Below are 20,194 nucleotides of genomic sequence, written 5' to 3' on the forward strand. Positions count from 1 at the left end.
AAAATAAAAAAAGGGGGGGGGGGGGAAAAAAAGGCAAATGTACTGAGCAAAATTAATGAATTATACCTCTTTATACTGTATCCTGTCCATATAAGATCCAGATCAGTCATGATGATACCATGTAGTTGCCATTAAGTTATTAATTTATAGTCTATTAAACGTGTTTTTTTCTTGTAAGAGCAGACAATAAAATGGCAACAAAAAATGACCAATGTACTGAGCAAGTCTAACACCTGCTTCAATATTACTTTTCAGATTCTGTCACATGTGTGCGATGCCACCCTGAGTTCTGGTCAAATGAGAAAAGAGATGCCTGTGTAAAGAAGGAGGCAGAGTTTCTATCATATGAAGAGATTATGGGAGCACTGCTAACTGCAGCCTCCTTATTTGGAACATGCATGACTGCTGTTGTGGCAATTATTTTCTTCAGATACAGGCAGACTCCTATTGTCAGGGCCAACAACTCTGAGCTGAGCTTCCTGCTGCTCTTCTCCTTGACCCTGTGTTTCCTGTGTTCTCTGACCTTCATCGGTCGGCCCTCTGAGTGGTCCTGCATGCTGCGACACACAGCATTCGGCATCACCTTTGTCCTCTGTATCTCTTGTGTTCTGGGGAAAACAATAGTGGTGTTAATGGCCTTCAGGGCCACACTTCCAGGTAGTAATGTAATGAAATGGTTTGGGCCTGCACAGCAGAAGCTCAGTGTTCTGGGTTTTACTGTCATACAAGTCATCATATGTCTCCTCTGGTTAACAATTTCTCCTCCTTTTCCATTGAAGAACTTTAAGGGGTTTAAGGACAAAATCGTCTTAGAGTGTGCTCTGGGCTCAGCTGTAGGCTTTTGGGCTGTACTTGGTTACATAGGACTTCTGGCCATTTTATGTTTTATTCTTGCTTTTCTGGCTCGGAAACTTCCTGATAATTTCAATGAGGCCAAATTTATCACCTTCAGCATGCTGATATTCTGTGCAGTATGGATCACTTTTATCCCAGCATATGTCAGTTCTCCGGGGAAGTTCAGTGTTGCTGTGGAGATATTTGCTATTTTGGCTTCAAGTTTTGGACTACTCATTTGTATTTTTATTCCAAAATGTTATATTATCTTACTGAAACCAGAGAATAATACAAAAAAGAATATGATGGGAAAGGGGGCAACAAAGTCATTCTGAAACTTAAAATACTATGTTGACAAATGCATTCTACTACCATTAAAATGTTTACATAGTAGTTGTTAACGAGGCTGTAAAGTACACATGTATGTTTAGTTTATTAAAGACTTGCAGAGTAGTGCTCTAGTGTTTTTCCACTGTTTATCAATTATTTTGTGACAAACTGTGCTGAGATTACAGCATTTATTAGAACATAATATACAATCATACCAACCAATACAAATATAATTAAGCATAAATAAATGCACAAGCCTACTACCAATTCTTTACTGATTTCACAGCATTAAATGTGGTTTATAAAATTGTAAACAAAGAATAAAATCAACAGTTTCAGAGACAAAAATGTCTTTGGTTTAACTTGTTTGGCTTCCTTTAATCTCTTGAGGGTTGAGTTCATGACAACTCCCCCCTTGTTGTTCCACATGTATAAAGCCCTGGCATGTGCAGAGTTGATTGGCCTGGTTTTAAGAGCAGAACTATGTTACTATTGAGGCAGCTCCTCTCGGTTCTACTATTAGGAAAATGAGTCTCTGTGTGCAATCTGCAAGGCCCAGCACAACCTGCTGAACTAGCCCAGCAAACTTGTTATTAGAGGCATTTCTTCACTTTGCACAGGGCAGGATTACGTAATTAACAATAATACAGCAACTACGTATTACTTGACCTGTATATTTGTAAAAGGTTTAGGTGCATGTTGTAAAGTATGTGAGACATTACTATGAATATATCATATTTCATTCTATCTTTCACCACACCTCTGTTGTTCCGTTTTGATGTAACAACCTATTACTTAAGTGTTTCAATTCACTTCTTACTGCTCGAAGCAAAAAAAGGCTGTATTCATCTAAACAAGTGTAAAAACACACTGAATGGTACCTGCCCAGCACCAAATGTCAGACACAAGTTAGCAACTAGCTGTTGAACATGGTAGAGCATTTAGCAGCTAAAGAGTTGCTGGAGAAAAAAACATAGCTAAAAAGTAGGTAAATATTTGACTTATTCATCACAAACATGACTCCAAATTAAAGATACAATTTGTTTGGTCTGTAATTAAATCAAATAATTGGGTCAAAGACGTATAAGGTTTCAATAGAAGCAAACAAATACCTGTTATTGGCCTTATATTGGATATTTTCAAGAATAAAGTTAATAAGTCATTTTTATTGTGATTATTATGAATGTACCCTGGTTAAATGTCATTAAGTGTAACACTAAGTGTATTTTTTAAAAAATTTGAATTTTATATCCATTTTTCATGATCACAAGTTTATGTGTCCATGGAATGGCAGAAATATCAGAATCAGAGGGGAAAGTCTTGTGTCGCAATTGCAAAAATAAAGATATACATGTCGTGGAAATTGTATTCCTGGTGAGAGGTTGAGCAAATAATTGAGTTACAATGAACCGTTGTCTTTGAAGAATTTATACGACAAAAGAGAATAAACAGAGAAGTACTACAACAGAATCAGCTGGACCAGAGGTTCTGTCTCCTAAGACAGTCACTAACATCTGGCCCAGAGCAAACAGTTGCATGATCATTTACACAGTCTGAGCATCTATGTTTTGGGGAACAAAAGGTCCTTGACTGGGACCAGTCAAGGAAAGAGAAGAACAGCTAGTGAGGAAAACAATCAACAACCCCACATCCCTGACCTAAACCCGACACATGTGGACAGACTAGAATAAGAGGAACAATAATAAAGATGGAACAGGTTAAAGATTTAAAACAATATATAAGACATAATAAAAGGAGAAAAATAGCACTCTTATAAGTACTTGCATAAAAGATGATAAGTGTAGGAACACATTACACAATGCACATCAAAGCAAATCCTGGGGCACTCTGCGGTGCATTTTGGGGGGATGAGTCTTGCATTGAAAGTGCTCCTGTGTTTGAGCAGCACGTCATGAAATGGGTGGGAAACATTGTCCAAGATGACATGTAGTTTGGACAGCATCCTCCTCTCTGAGTCCAGCTCCACCCTCACAACGTCACTGGCCATGCAGATAAGTTTTTTGAGTCTGTTGGCGTCCGCTACTCTCAACCTGCTGCCCCAGCGTGCAACAGCAAAGAGAATAGCACTGGCCACCACAGACTCATAAATAACCTCAGCATTGTCCAGCAGATGTTGGAGGACCTCAGCCTCCTCAGAAAACAGAGACAGCTCTGGCCCTTCCTGTAGAGGGCTTTAGTGTTCTTGGCCCAGTCCAGCTGATTGTCCATGTGCACTCCCAGGTACTTTTAGTCCTCCACAGTGTTCACACTGACCCCCTGGATGGAAAAAAGGGGTCACTTGTGCCTTGGCTTAGATCCACAACCAGCTCCTTTGTCTTTGTGATGTTGCGCTGCAGATGGTTCTGCTCAAACCATGTGACAAAGTCACCCACCAAAGACCTGTACTTATCCTCATCATGATACATCCAACCACAGCAGAGTCATCAGAAAACTTCTGAAGATGGCAGGACTCTGTGTGGTAGTTGAAGGCATAGATGGTGAAGAGGAAGGGAGACAGGACAATACCCTGCGGGGCCCTGGTATTGCTGACCACGCTGTCTGACAAATACAGGCGCACATACTTACACAAAGTTAGCATCTAGCTGGTGAACTGAGAGCATTTAGCAGCTAAAGAGTGGGTGGGGGCCAAAACAAAGCAACCAGGAACACATGACAGCCATATAAACTTTATAAGGTGATCCAGTGAATAGTGCTGTGGCCTCACAGCAATAAGTTCGCTGGTTCAAACCCCGGTCGTCCCGGCCTTTCTGTGTGGAGTTTGCATGTTCTCCCTCTGTCTGCGTGGGTTTCCTCCAGGTGCTCCGGTATCCCCCTCCTCAACAGTTCTCCAGTCAGTACACTGACCAACACTGATGATAATGATCTGGAGTTGGTTCCCGGGCGCTGCACAGTGCCCACTGTTCCCTTGAGGGAAGGGTTAAATGCAGAGAATGAATTCACAACATGTATGGGTATGTGACAATAAAGTGTCTTCTAAATCTTCTTCTTCTTCTAATGTTGTGTTTACAGCTTGTTGCTCTGCCCCGAAGTGGCCCCGCATTTCATTGAGCCTTAAAAGTCTAATTTTCTCAACTTCACCTTCATCCTGCAATATTTTTCACTGTTTAAATTGTAAGCATAAATTGTGCTTCCATCATGTTAAAATCATACTCTAAAGAGGGGAAACATTTTGTACAGTGCAATTGAATATTATTGTTTGATAACATATACTGTTAAGATTTTTTTTTTGGTTTGTGCACCTCCCTCCCCTCGCTCCACCCTGCATGTCCACAGAGATAAAACATGACTGTTCTATTGTTATTTTTTCATGCTGCTCCAAAATGTATAAATGCCAGTGCAGGCATTTTATTTACATTAAGATTTGTATGATGCCACTCAGTGGTATTGCTCTCCTCGACAGTATGATGTCCACACAGAGATGGCCAGTGAAGGGTTGGGCACTCTTACAGCTGTTGTTGGTGGCGTCTGTCTTTCAGGCTGAGGAACAAGTGTGCAGACGACGAGGGGATCCTGAAAATCCCCAGCTATTTAAGAATGGGGACATTATGATAGGGGGAATCTTCTCGTTCCACAGCAGCTGGAAAGACAGACAGGATACCTTCATGCACAAGCCACTGCCACTGCAATGCATCAGGTAAATTATGCCACATAAATCTTTTTACATTTAAAATCCCCAAGAGAAAGTGGGTACAGATACAAAAACGGGTATAAAAACAAACAAAGTGAGTATGATAATAAGAAATGTTCCATGTTGTGAGTAATAAAACCATTATATGCTTTCATTTACTGTGGTATTTTTCTATTTTAAGGACAAACTATTTGCAATTACAACTATTTCTATCGTTCCACATCAAGTTTGAATTTCAGAGAGTTCCAGTATGCCCAGGCTATGCTCTTTGCCATAGAGGAGATTAATAACAGCACATACCTACTGCCTGGCATTTCTCTGGGCTATAAGATCTATGATGCCTGTAGCTCCATTGCCAGAGGTGTGAGGGTTGCACTGGCCTTGGCTAATGGTAATGAAGTGGTGTCTGCATCCTCTGAGGCACCATGTACCAGACCTGCCCAAGTGCAGGCCATTATGGGAGAGACATCTTCCTCTCCTTGCATGGCTATAGCTACTGTCATTGGACCCTTTTATATCCCAATGGTGGGTAAAATTGGTAAAAAGTATTTGTCTGCTGTGTAAATGTTCTATATTGTACATACTTATCTTGTGATGTTATCTCATTTCTCTTTTAGATCAGCCACTTTGCAACTTGTGCTTGTCTCAGCGATAAAACCAAGTACCCATCCTTCCTCAGAACAATACCCAGTGACTACTACCAGAGCAGAGCCCTGGCACAGTTGGTCAAGCACTTTGGTTGGACTTGGGTTGGAGCTGTTAGAACAAATGATGATTATGGCAATAATGGCATGGCCACATTCACAGAAACTGCCCAGCAGCTGGGCATCTGTTTAGAGTACTCTGTATCTGTATTTAGAACAGATCCACTACACAAAATACAAAAGATAGTTGACATTATCAAGTCTTCCACTTCCAAAGTGATTGTTGCTTTCCTCTCCCAACACGATATGAATGTGTTAATACAGGAGTTGTCTTACCACAACGTGACTGGGTACCAGTGGGTAGGCAGTGAGAGCTGGATCTTTGATTCCCAGACTGCAGCCATGGACAGGCATCACATTCTGGATGGTGCCATAGGCCTGTCCATCCCCAAAGCACATATCAGTGGCATGAGAGAATTCATGTTGGATGTGAAGCCCCTTAATTCTTCTAGTAATGAAATGTTTACAGAGTTTTGGGAGGCATTATTTAGCTGCAAGTTCAACCAGTCAGAGTCACCAGCAGGGAATCAGAAAGAATGTACTGGACATGAAGATCTGACTGGAGTGCAAAACAGCTTTACTTATATGTCACTCATGCCTATCTTTAACAACATCTATAAAGGGGTGTATGCTGTGGCCCATGCACTTCATAGTATTCTCAACTGTAACAAAACATGCAGCAATAAAGTGCAGCTAGATCCAATCACGGTAAATATCTAATGCTTGAATTATTGTTTTCAGTCACATTTAAGAAAATAGTTTACATTTTGAAAATACAAATCTTGCAGCCTGTCTATCATCTTGTTAGACAACACATCTACAAAATATTTGTCAGATAATTATCTAATTATCTACAAATATTCTTAGATTTTACAGCACATAAGAAAGATTCAGTTCAAAACAAAGGAAGGAGATGAGGTTTACTTTAATGAGAATGGAGACCCAGCTGCAAAGTATGAAATTATAAACTGGCAGCCAACAAAAAATGGCATTGTGGACTTTGTCACAGTCGGTCTTTATGATGCATCTTTACCTGCCGACAAACAATTGAATCTGCAAAATAAGTCTTTAATTTGGGCACGGAACTCAAAACAGGTAAGCTACCATGCAATTACCGTTAATGACAATCAATTTGAATTGTAATATTTGTATAACTTATTCGTTAATGTTACTAGGTAATCGTAATGTTTTTTTTTTTTAAATAATAGATGCGTGTAAAGACAAAACCTTGTCAGAGTAAATGCCCATACATTTTTCTCATATTTATTTTGTTCATGCAGGTGCCTTTGTCAGTTTGCAGTAAGAAATGTCCCCCAGGAACTCGCAAGGTTCTTCAGAAAGGAAAGCCTGTTTGCTGCTATGACTGTTTAAGATGTGCAGAGGGAGACATAAGTAACATCACAGGTGTAGTTTAAATTAATGCAAGACAAAACAAAAGTTGTCATGTTCACATACCAATTTTAAGAAACTGCATAGTTTTTTAAAACTGATTCTAAATAATGGATTATGCATAACTTCAGCAAACCAAAAATACATAACATCACATCAAAAAATCAATTCTTAAAGAATCCTAAAGAAATACTGATACATGAGATTGAAATCAGCTACATACATTCATGGACAGTCTAGGAAGTGCATATCAGGGTATAAAGCCGCACTGTGCAAAATGCATATAACCCAAGTGAATTTACAATTACTCAAACTTCATTGTTTATATAGAAGTGAGAACATCGCTAGGAAGATGGGGGCAATCTGTGTTATTTTCAGCCCAGTCATTCTCAGACTTACTGGGTCACATCCATGTGAGGAGAAGGGAGGGATTGGGGCATGCACTGTCACCAGAAGTGTATTATTTGGTACAACAACGATGAGTCCTTAGGTCAAACATGTTCAGTTTTAAGATCAATTATAAAGTACTTTCTTAAAGTATTATTGTAACTATAATACTAAAAGGATCTCCATCTGTAAAAAAAAAACAAATAATAATCATTAAGATGCAGCTCACTCAAATTAAAAAAACCACCCACAGTGATTTCTCATATCCTCCCAGTGGTATCTGATCACTTAACGAATTTTGTTCTTTTCTGATGAGGAGACCTGTTTCTGAAACAGCAATAAAGGCATTGAGAGTGAATGAAATTGTGTTTGAGACTTGAACATTGACATCTTAACATTAAACAGCATGATACCTTTCAATAAATAATATACTGTACATGTAAGTGAGTAAGTAATGTGTAATTAGTATACCACCTTTCACAAAGCAAGGTCACAAAGTACTTCACAATATTATAATAAAGCTTGGTTATTAGGAATAAAACAAAAGACCAAAAATTAATGAATTGTACCTCTTTATATTGTATCCTGTCCATATAAGATCCAGATCAATCATGATGATATAGTTGTAGTTGCCATAAATATTAATAACTATAACTATTAATTTATAGTCTATTAAATGTGTTTTTTTCTTGTAGGAGCAGACAATAAAATGGCAACAAAAAATGACAAATGTACTGAGCAAGTCTAACACTGCTTCAATATTACTTTTCAGATTCTATCACATGTGTGCGATGCCACCCTGAGTTCTGGTCAAATGAGAAAAGAGATGCCTGTGTAAAGAAGGAGGCAGAGTTTCTATCATATGAAGAGATTATGGGAGCACTGCTAACTGCAGCCTCCTTATTTGGAACATGCATGACTGCTGTTGTGGCAATTATTTTCTTCAGATACAGGCAGACTCCTATTGTCAGGGCCAACAACTCTGAGCTGAGTTTCCTGCTGCTTTTCTCCTTGACCCTGTGTTTCCTGTGTTCTCTAACGTTCATCGGTCGGCCCTCTGAGTGGTCCTGCATGCTGCGACACACAGCATTCGGCATCACCTTTGTCCTCTGTATCTCTTGTGTTCTGGGGAAAACAATAGTGGTGTTAATGGCCTTCAGAGCCACACTTCCAGGTAGTAATGTGATGAAATGGTTTGGGCCTGCACAGCAGAAGCTCAGTGTTCTGGGTTTCACTCTCATACAAGTCATCATATGTCTCCTCTGGTTAACAATTTCTCCTCCTTTTCCATTTAAGAATTTTAAGGGGTTTAAGGACAAAATCATCTTAGAGTGTGCTCTGGGCTCAGCTGTAGGCTTTTGGGCTGTACTTGGTTACATAGGACTTCTGGCCATTTTATGTTTTATTCTTGCTTTTCTGGCTCGGAAACTGCCTGATAATTTCAATGAGGCCAAATTTATCACCTTCAGCATGCTGATATTCTGTGCAGTATGGATCACTTTTATCCCAGCATATGTCAGTTCTCCGGGGAAGTTCAGTGTTGCTGTGGAGATATTTGCTATTTTGGCTTCAAGTTTTGGACTGCTCATTTGTATTTTTATTCCAAAATGTTATATTATCTTACTGAAACCACAGAATAATACAAAAAAGAATATGATGGGAAAGGGGGCAACAAAGTCATTCTGAAACTTTAAATAATATGCTGGCAAATGCATTCTACTACCATTAAAATGTTTACATAGTAGTTGTTAACCAGACTGTCAAATAGACATGTATGTTTAGTTTACTGAAGACTTGCATTGCATTGAAATCGGGCGAAAAGCGGGGTACACCCTGGACAGGTCGCCAGTCCATCGCAGGGCCACACACAGACAATTGAGAGTCACCAATTAACCTATTCTGCATGTCTTTGGACGGTGGGAGGAAGCCGGAGCACCCGGAGAGAACCCACGCAGACATGGGGAGAACATGCAAACTCCACAAAGAAAGGCTGGAACGACCGGGGTTCGAACCAACGACCTTCTTGCTGTGAGGCACTTCACCACCGTTCCACCCACATCATACCAACCAATACATATATAATTAAGAAGAAGTAATTGCACAAACCTATTACCAATTCTTTTCACAACATTTAATACAGTTTATAAAATTGTAAACAAAGACTAAAAATCCACAGTTTCACAGACAAAAATGTCATTGGCTTAACTTGTTTGGCTTCCTTTGATTTCATGAGGCTTGAATTCAACCATGACAACCCTTTATTGTTCAGCATGTATAAATTCCTGGTATAAGCTGTTGAGTCGATTGGCCTGGTTTAAAGAACTATGCCATTGTTGAGGCAGCTCCTCTCGCTTCTACTATTCGGAAAGTGAGCCTCAGTTGCAAGCCTCAGCACAACTAGCTGAACTGGCCCAAGATGACAAACTTGTTAGGGCCCGAGCACAAACCGTGCGAGGTCCCTATTGAAACTGAAGATATATATATATATATATATATATATATATATATTCTGCAAAGTAAGCTCTATTTTGGGGGCCTAAACATACTCGAAAACTCACCAAACTTGGTACATATGTCAGAAGTGGTGAAAAACTTCGTATTGAGTGGGTTTCTCGCATGGGCGTGGCAAAATGGCTCACTAGCGCCCCCTACAAAATAAGAAAAAATTAGCCCCTTGGCCACGTTCAACCTACATGCACGACATTTTCTGGGGACATGTATCATATCAAGACACACAAAAAAGCCTCAAGAGCCCATACCCTAAACTCAACAAGAAGTCAGCCATTTTGAATTTTATGGTCATATTTGGATGATGTACACACTCCATACTTTAATGAACTCCTCCTAGGCATTCAGTCCGATCGACTTCAAATTTCTGCTGTGCCTTGTAAAGGCATTGACGATGAAAAGTTGTGCTATCTGTGAGTTTTCGTCAATGGGCGTGTCCGTGGCGTCGATTATTCGCCATGAAACAGGAAGTTATTATAACTTCAGTGTACATGCTCACATCTGCACCAAACTGTACATGTAGGATGAGAGTCACATCACATGTACATGCCGACATTCACCCACAGTCATAGCGCCACCTGCTGGCAACAGGAAGTGACCTTTAAAGAAGCAGCCCCCGCCGCACGTTTGACCTACATGTATGAAATTTCTGTGGCACATGTATCATGTCCAGACGTACCAAAAAGCCTCTTTTAGCGATGCCCTAAACCCGACAGGAAGTCGGCCATTTTGAATTTTACGGCAATTTTTGGATGATTTACACACTCCGTACTTTAACGAACTCCTCCTAGGGATTTAGTCGGACCAACTTCAAATTTCTGCTGTGCCTTCTAAAGGCATTTACGATGAAAAATTGTGCTATATGTGAGTTTTCATCAATGGGCGTCTCCGTGGCGTGGCTTCAAAGATCAACTCTTCGCCATGACACAGAAAGTTGTTGTAACTTCAGTGTACATGCTGAGATTTGAACAAGACTTTACGTGCTTGATAACTGTCCCGCCCCGAACACATCTATACACCAATATTCATTTCTACGCCTTCATGCAGCATCCGAATCGCGTAGCAAATTCACAGCCGCACCGGCGGAGCTCCAGAATATGCAGCGCAGCAGCCTCACGCCCGACGCGTTATACGTGTGAGGGCCCGCCCAACGCTGCTTGCAGCTTTAATTATTGGATGCATTTCGTCAATTTTCACAGGGAAAGATTATGTAATCAACACATTTCAGACAATACCAAAAGTACAAAAATGCAACAAGTAGGCTACGTATTGCTTGGCATGTATTTTTCAAATTGTTTATGTGCATTGTACTGTATTTAAAGGAGATCTATTATGCTTTTCCACATTTTATGACTTTTCTGCAATATTACAATGTTGGTTGTTCATGTTAAATATGGCCAAAGCTTCAAATAAAAGGTTAAAGTATTTAAAAGAAATCCCAATGAGCAAAAACCTCAGATTTCCTCCTGTTCTGATCGCTCTGTTTTGAATTGCTTTTTCTACCAAGGGCTTCGTTCTAACACACAGGGAGCTGGACGGAGCCGGTATTCCATATAAGGTCATTTGCTCCACACAGCAACGCTCAATCTGCCTGTACCGCTCAGCTGGGGAGCCTTAAAGAGACAGGAGCATCTACAGCTTGTTTCAGACAGAGGCTGAAATGAAGGCCAACATGAAGAGCCAGTATAAGACAGAAAATTAGTTTTTTGAACTTTGTGTCATGCATAGCTGCCATACAGGAGTCACAGAACTACAATATAGCACTGGGAAAGCAGTATAATAGGTCTCCTTTAAGACATTACCATGAATATATGGCAATATATTCATTCTATCTTTCACCACCCCTGCCTGTCTCTGTTGCTCCATTTTGGTTTTACATCCTGTAACTTTAGTGTTTAAAGTTAGTGTTAATTTTGTCAGCCATTTTAAAATGTAGTCTTAGTCTTAGTCCTGTGTCAAATGTCCTTGTTAGTTTTTGTCATATTTAGTCCACTGTATACTATTTTTTTAGTCAAGTTTTACTTGGAGTATTTTAGTCTGATTTTAGTCAAACGAAAATCAAAAGTATTTTACTCTAGTTTTAGTCATTAACCATCGTTTTAGTCTTTTCTAACTCATAAGTATAATGAGTCGATTAACATTTTGGTCAATCTGCTCTAACCAAAATAGAGATATGATTCAAATGTTAGCTTTGTTCTCATTTTTATTGCAAAGGAAACATTAACTTACCACAATTCCCAGGTGGTTAACCTTGATATGCTGATTCAAGTTCATAGTGTTTTTTCAAAAAATCTTATAACCACATCAGTGTGTGAACTATAGGCCTACACAGCTTTTGGGGAGCTTCTTTTCCTGTGACAGGGACGAGAGGGACCAGCAGTGATTCTTACTGCTGAATCATTAATAGCTGCAAGCATGTAGGCCTGGGGCTGACTGTGAAAGTATCAGGCATGTCTGTCTTATTATAATAATAATTATAATAATTTTTATTATCATACAGTATGTAGCCATTTTGCTACAATTACGCTTCACACAACAGCTGCAGCTGTGTTTGCAACCTTTCTTTTCTCCATGAGAGGGAAGAATTTAGAAAGTTGTGTGGTGCTGCGGGGACCCCACAGCTGTAATCATGGATCATGTGTAATATTCATCCAGCCAGAGGGAATGATCACAAACCATTGAAAGCGTTGTACTAACAACACAACCTGTACCGGAGAGGGAGAGCGGACCAGGGACAGGAGGTTGCTGAGCGACTGGGTTGCTGCGTATGGTCAGGTGATAGTTCCCTTTGGCTGGATAAAGTCTGACGCTCCGCATGATCGTTGATGAAGGAGAAATACAGAGATTAATGGCAATAAAGCAAGCTGTCAATATTTTAGAGACCCACCGAAATATCACAAATCATGCTTTTAGGGGAGCTGATATCTAAGCACCTCTTCTCCCTAGCATGTTGTGTGCATCACCAGAGTTTGCATTCTCCACAGTAACGTTTTCCTCACGCACCAGGCGTCACCCCGGTCGACCAGCATAAAGCACAGGAAGAAAAAAATACCGCTGAATGAACACTGTTCAAGTGAAAATTTAGAGGGAGAAAATATGGCCTGTAATATATTGTCTCCTCATTATACTGATAAAAAGAAAGAGAGATTTTATTAAAGTTTTTATTTTATGATTTACATTTTAGTCTCGTCATTTTTCGTCAACAATATTGCATGTTGATATAGTCACAGTGTTTAAGGACATTGTCTTTGTGTCGTCTTTGTATTGTTTTCGTCAAGGAAAAAAGGTGGACGTTTATATTTCTTTTAGTTTCATCTGACAAAAGTAACACTACTTTTTACCGCTCTTAGCAAAAACATGCTGTATTCAGCTAAACAAATGCAAAAACCCACTGTATGCTACCTCCCTAGCACCAAATGTCAGATAGACAAAGTTAGCAACTAGCTGGTGAACATAGAGCGATAAGCAACTAAAGAGTTGGTGACGATCAAAACAGAGCAACCAGGATAAGGAATATTGGATTTGCATTCAAGTGTAAATAAACACATCTACTTGCTTACTTGACAGCTATGTCAACTTTATAAGGTGATAATGATGTGTTTACAGTTGCACTGACCCCAAGTGGCCCCAAAACTAAATAGTTTAGTTAATGCATTTTAACTAAGACTAAGGCGTTTCATTGAGCCTTACAAGTCTAATCTTTTCAACTTTAGATCACCTTCATCCTGCATTATGTTTCAGTGTTTAAATTGCAGTTATAGATTGTGCCTCCATAATGTAAAAATATTATTGTAAACAGCGGAAACCTTTTGTACAGCACGATTGGATATGATTATTTAATACCATATCCGTATATGATTTTAAAACAGACCAAGGCCCAACATTATTTTTCTGTTTGTGCACCTCCCTCCCTTCGCCCCACCCTGCAGGTCCAAATAGATAAAACATCACTGTATTATTGTTATTTTTTCATGCTACTCCAAAATGTATAAATGCCAGTGCAAGCTTTTCATTTACGTTAAAGTTTGTATGATGCCACCCAGTGGTTTAACTGTCTTCGACAGTATGACGTCCACACAGAGATGGCCAGTGAAGGGTTGGGCACTCTTACAGCTGTTGTTGGTGGCGTCTCTCTCTCAGGCTGAAGAGCGAGTGTGCAGACGACGAGGGGATCCTGAAAATCCCCAGCTATTTAAGAATGGGGACATTATGTTGGGGGGAATATTCTCTTTCCACAGCAGCTGGAAAGACAGACAGGATACCTTCATGCACAAGCCACTGCCCCTGCAATGCATCAGGTAAATTATACCACATAAATCTTTTTTACATTTAAAATCCCCAAGAGAAAGAATAGAAGATAGAAAAACTGTTGCAAAAAAAAAAGAATAAGAAAAAAAAGTGAGTATTAAGATAAGAAATGTTCCATGTTGTGAGTATTAATATCATAAAATGCTTTAATTTACTGTGGTGGTTTTCTCTTTTAAGGACAAACTAATTATTATTCCAACTATTTCTATCTTTTCACATCAAGTTTGAATTTCAGAGGGTTCCAGTATGCCCAGGCTATGCTCTTTGCCATAGAGGAGATTAATAATAGCACAGACTTACTTCCTGGCATTTCTTTGGGCTATAAGATCTATGATTCCTGTACCTCTGTTGCCAGAGGTGTGAGGGTCTCACTGGCCTTGGCTAATGGTAATGAAGTGGTGTCTGCATCCTCCGAGGCACCATGTACCAGACCTGCCCAAGTGCAAGCTATTATGGGAGAGACATCTTCCTCTCCTTGCATGGCTATAGCTACTGTCATTGGACCCTTTCATATCCCAATGGTGGGTAAAATTGGTAAAAAGTATTTGTCTGCTGTGTAAATGTTCTATATTGTACATACTTATCTTGTGATGTTATCTCATTTGTCTTTTAGATCAGCCACTTTGCAACTTGTGCTTGTCTCAGCGATAAAACCAAGTACCCATCCTTCCTCAGAACAATACCCAGTGACTACTACCAGAGCAGAGCCCTGGCACAGTTGGTCAAGCACTTTGGTTGGACTTGGGTTGGAGCTGTTAGAGCAAATGATGATTATGGCAATAATGGCATGGCCACATTCACAGAAACTGCCCAGCAGCTGGGCATCTGTTTAGAATACTCTGTATCTTTCTTTAGAACAGATCCACCACACAAAATACAAAAGATAGTTGACATTATCAAGTCTTCCACTTCCAAAGTGATTGTTGCTTTCCTCTCCCAGCACGATATGAATGTGTTAATACAGGAGTTGTCTTACCACAACGTGACTGGGTACCAGTGGGTAGGCACTGAGGCATGGATCGTTGATTCCCTAACTGCAGCCATGGATAGGCATCACATTCTGGATGGTTCCATAGGCCTGTCCATCCCCAAAGCACATGTCAGTGGCATGAGAGAGTTCATGTTGGATGTGAAGCCACTCAATTCATCCAGTAATGCAATGTTTACAGAGTTTTGGGAGGCATTATTTAGCTGCAAGTTCGAGCAGTCAGAGTCATCAGCAGGGAATCAGAGAGAATGTACTGGACATGAAGATCTGACTGGAGTGCAAAACAGCTTCACTTATATGTCACTTATGCCTATCTTTAACAATGTCTATAAAGGAGTGTATGCTGTTGCCCACGCACTTCATAGTATTCTCAGCTGTAAGAAAACATGCAACAACAAGGTCCAGCTAGATCCATTCATGGTGAGTTAATACCTAATGCTTGAATTATTGTTTTCACATTAAGTCACATTTACATTGTTTACATTTTGATAATACAAATCTTGCAGTCTGTCTATCATCCTGTTGAGACAAAACGTCTACAAAATGTTTGTCATTTTTACAGATTTTACAGCATATAAGAAAGATTCATTTCAAAACAAAGGAAGGGGATGAAGTTTACTTTAATGAGAATGGAGACCCAGCTGCAAAGTATGAAATTATAAACTGGCAGCCAACAAAAAATGGCACTGTAAACTTTGTCTCGGTCGGTCTTTATCATGCATCCTTACCTGCCGACAAACAATTGAATCTGCAAAATAAGTCTTTAATTTGGGCAAAGAACTCAAAACAGGTAAGCTACCATGCAATTACTGTTAATAACAATCAATTTGAATTGTTACATTTATTTTTAGATAATGTTGCTAGATAATCATAATACTTGGTTGTGGTGGATTAAACTGAATAATAGATCAGTGTAAAGACAAGACCTCATGTTCTTTTTGATCATGCAGGTACCTTTGTCAGTTTGCAGTGAGAAGTGTCCCCCAGGAACTCGTAAGGTTCTCCAGAAAGGAAAGCCTGTTTGCTGTTATGACTGTTTAAGATGTGCAGAGGGAGAAATAAGTAACATCACAGGTGTAGTAATATTTAATGCAAGACAAAACAAAAGAATAAAAGTTGTCATGTTCACATGCTAATTTTAAGAAACTGCATAGTTTTGTAAACTGATTCTAAATATACGGATTATGCATAACTTCAGCAAACCAAAAATATATATCATCACATCAAAAAAATCAATACATCAAATACCCTAAAGAAATACTGATACATGAGACTGAAATCAGCTACACACATTCATGGACAATCTGGGAAATGCATATCAAGGTTAAAGCCCCACATCCATGGAAGGAGAAGGGAGGGATTGGGGCATGCATTGTCAACAGCAATGTATTATTTGGTACAACCACGATGACTCATTAGGGCAGACATGTTTAATTTTAAGGTCAATTATGAATTGCTTTCTTAAATTTATATTGTAACTATAATGTTAAAAGGAAAACCATCTCTAAAAAAGGACATTAAAGGGCAGCTCACTCAAATAAAAATAAAGACCTACAGTGTTTACTCATATCCTCCCTGTGGTATCTGATCACTTAGAGAATTTTGTTTTTATCTGCTGAGGTCTTGCTGTCTCTGAAACAGCAATAAAGGAATTGAGAGTGAATGAAATTGTGTTTGACACTAGAACATTGACATTTGAAAACAGCATGAAACCTTTCAATAAATAATATAATGTATATACTGTAAGTGAGTAACATATAATTAGTATACCCACCTTTCACAGACCAAGGTCACAAAGTGCTTCACTATATTATAGTAATGCTTAGTTATTAAGGAATAAAACAAATTACCAAAAATTAATGAATTATATCTCTTTATACTGTATCCTGTCCATATAAGATCCAGATCAGTCATGATGATACAATGTAGTTGCCATAAAGTTATTAATTTATTGTCTATTAAACATGTGTTGTTTGCTTGTAGGCACAGACAATAAAATAGCGTCACAAAGAAAAGACAAATGTAGTGAGCTATTCTAACACCTGCTTCAAAATTACTTTTCAGATTCTATCACATGTGTGCGATGCCAACCTGAGTTCTGGTCAAATGAGAGAAGAGATGCCTGTGTAAAGAAGGAGGCAGAGTTTCTATCATATGAAGACATTATGGGAGCACTGCTAACTGCAGCCTCCTTATTTGGAACATGCATGACTGTTGTTGTGGCAATTATTTTCTTCAGATACAGGCAGACTCCTATTGTCAGGGCCAACAACTCTGAGCTGAGCTTCCTGCTGCTCTTCTCCTTGACCCTGTGTTTCCTGTGCTCTCTGACATTCATCGGTCGGCCCTCTGAGTGGTCCTGCATGCTGCGACACACAGTATTCGGCATCACCTTTGTCCTCTGTATCTCTTGTGTTCTGGGGAAAACAATAGTGGTGTTAATGGCCTTCAGGGCCACACTTCCAGGAAGTAATGTGATGAAATGGTTTGGGCCTGCACAGCAGAAACTCAGTGTTCTGGGTTTCACTCTCATACAAGTCATTATATGCATCCTCTGGTTAGCAATTTCTCCTCCTTTTCCATTGAAGAATTTTAAGGGGTTTAAGGACAAAATCATCTTAGAGTGTGCTCTTGGCACAGCTGTGGGTTTTTGGGCTGTACTTGGTTACATAGGACTTCTGGCCATTTTATGTTTTATTCTTGCTTTTTTGGCTCGAAAACTGCCTGATAATTTCAATGAAGCCAAATTTATCACCTTCAGCATGCTGATATTCTGTGCAGTATGGATCACTTTTATCCCAGCGTATGTCAGCTCTCCTGGGAAGTTCAGTGTTGCTGTGGAGATATTTGCTATTCTGGCTTCAAGTTTTGGACTGCTCATTAGTATTTTTATTCCAAAATGTTATGTTATCTTGCTGAAACCAGAAAATAACACAAAAAAGAATATAATGGGAAAGGGGACAACAAAGTCATTCTGAAACTTAATATAAAAAATACTATGTTGACAAATCCATTCTACTGCCATTAAAATTTTGACATAGCAGTTCTATCTCACACAGGCTCCGCCCTCTACTGGACTCTATGAGTATTACTTCTCTTATTTCACGCATGTACTCGCCCACTGAAATGTGCATAGTGAAAGTAGCCAACCAATGGGACACCACTACCTATACATGCTAACCGTATAAATAGCATCTTTTTCTCTTCAGCAGATTGCAAGCGTCCACTGTCTTCCCCTACAGTCATGGCTATGGTGGTGGGGTGCGTCGAGCTACCTAGGAAAGAGCGAGAGGCTGCTATGAGTCAACATTCCGCACTGATAACAGCTGTTCCTGTGGTGATCCTCTCCACAAGAGCCAGTGGATGTGGAAAAGGGGCCTCTGCGGGAACAGGGCATGAGGATCTTCTCCTATTTAGACGACCTCATTGTCATGGCCAGGTCAAAAAGCTGGGCCTTTTCCTACACGCTTCTCTGACCGGATGCGGGTGGACCTGCCTGGGGAAGGTGGTAGATGGTGTCTGTGTCCCCGGAGAGAGCCAACACATCAACCAGCTCGAGCTCCAGGCGCTTTCCTATTGCTTTTCCTATTCGCTTTTCACCACAGACAGATCTTCCCCTCGCAAATAATTTTCTGCAGGGCGTTAGGCAGCAGATACCAGTTTTATACGCACCCCAGGTGGATTTGTTAGAGCCTAGTGTTCGAGGCTCTAGGGTCTACCCCTAATGAGAAACTTGAGCAGTCCTCGTTGAAAATGCTGTCATACAAGACAGTCTTGTTGCTAGCTCTCATCGCGGCAAAAAAGGTGAGCGAGCTGTGTGCTGCCTCGTGGTGACCACAGTGTGGCCCTCCTTTATCCCTAAGGATACAAGGATCTCTTTCAGGTCAAGGACCATAAATTGGAATGCCTTCTGTCCGCCAACCCACACAGAGCCCAGGGCAGCGAGACTGCATCTGTTGTGTCCGGTGCGTTCCCTAACACAATACATTAACCGCACGGCCCCCATCTAACCCACCTATCAGCTGTTCATCTGTTTCTGTGACAGTGTGATCGGTAAGGCCCTGTCCAAGAAATGCCCGGCTGGCTGGCTTTGTGACTGCATTTCAGTGGCCTACATACGGGCGGGAAGAGACCCACCCTCGGTGTGGCAGTGTCCATGTCTATTTTTTAGCGGGGTGAGTGTTGAGGAGATCTGCACTGCGGTGCCATGGTCTTCCCCATGCCCTTTTGTGTGATTCTATCTTTTGGATGTATCTGATTCCTTTTCAGGATCCGTGCTCACAGGCGCAACTCAGGATCTGTACTGAGACAAAATGGTAACTGCTATAGGTTACTGGGTGTTGGGGTGGGGCTCTGTACACTGTCTGTACTAGTCATTCCTGCGAGGGGCCAGGACAGTCTTTGATTGGATTAAATTCTTCTTTGGTCCTGACAAACCCCCATCAGTCTTGTGAACTGGGTGGCCCACAGTTTAGCGACCTTGTCTTATTGCCTGTAGCCAATCGTGTTGGTGGGTTGGACTGTGGGTTGGACTGTGGCTTGTCACGGCTGTGCGGACAGTGGTCGGATCCACCTACTGTACCCATAGAACAAATGAAGTTTGGGATCTGACAATTTATGCTATTTATACGGTTCCCTGAATCGGTAGCAGCACCCCATTGGTCGGCTACATTCACTATGCAAATTTCAGTGGGCGAGTACGTGCGTGTGATATAAGGAGAGGTAATACCCATAGAGACCAGTAGAGGGCTCCACTTGTGCTAACACTACTAGGATTACCATCGTAAACTTTGTTTGTTAACCAGTCAAGTAGACATATATGTTTAGTTTATTGAAGACTTCCATTGTAGTGCTGTAGTGTTTTTCCGCTGTGTATCATATATTTTGTGACATAGCATGTTGAACATTTATTACAACATAATATACAATTCTTAAGGAGAAATAATTGCACAAGTCTATTACCAGCTCTTTACTGATTTCCCAACATTTAATACAGTTTATAAAATTGTAAACAAAGAATAAAATCCACAGTTTCACAGACAAAAATGTTGTTGGCTTAACTTGTTTGGCTTCCTTTGATCTCTTGAGGCTTGAATT

General features: G+C 40.2%; 2 protein-coding genes across 2 annotated transcripts in view; both read left to right on the forward strand.

The window, feature by feature from the left end:
• Positions 1–8,979, forward strand: part of LOC123986125 — a 12,220-nt gene extending 3,241 nt beyond the window's left edge. The window contains exons 6-13 of the mRNA XM_046074219.1: positions 256–1,159; positions 3,982–4,101; positions 4,586–4,819; positions 5,041–5,338; positions 5,431–6,225; positions 6,385–6,612; positions 6,798–6,921; positions 8,066–8,979. Coding sequence (XP_045930175.1) covers positions 256–1,159; positions 3,982–4,101; positions 4,586–4,819; positions 5,041–5,338; positions 5,431–6,225; positions 6,385–6,612; positions 6,798–6,921; positions 8,066–8,979 — 3,617 coding nt within the window. The remainder of the gene's footprint in view (positions 1–255; positions 1,160–3,981; positions 4,102–4,585; positions 4,820–5,040; positions 5,339–5,430; positions 6,226–6,384; positions 6,613–6,797; positions 6,922–8,065) is intronic.
• Positions 8,980–13,905: 4,926 nt separating this feature from the next.
• LOC123985761 (extracellular calcium-sensing receptor-like) lies at positions 13,906–18,075 on the forward strand. Its single transcript, XM_046073608.1, has 6 exons — positions 13,906–14,099; positions 14,333–14,630; positions 14,723–15,517; positions 15,660–15,887; positions 16,048–16,171; positions 17,162–18,075. Exons 1-6 carry the CDS (start codon positions 14,011–14,013, stop codon positions 18,073–18,075), a joined length of 2,448 nt encoding a protein of 815 aa, XP_045929564.1. The 5' UTR covers positions 13,906–14,010.
• The last annotated feature ends 2,119 nt before the right edge of the window (positions 18,076–20,194 follow it).

The sequence above is a fragment of the Micropterus dolomieu genome, linkage group LG17 (genome assembly GCF_021292245.1).
Source record: "Micropterus dolomieu isolate WLL.071019.BEF.003 ecotype Adirondacks linkage group LG17, ASM2129224v1, whole genome shotgun sequence".
Classification (NCBI taxonomy): domain Eukaryota; kingdom Metazoa; phylum Chordata; class Actinopteri; order Centrarchiformes; family Centrarchidae; genus Micropterus; species Micropterus dolomieu.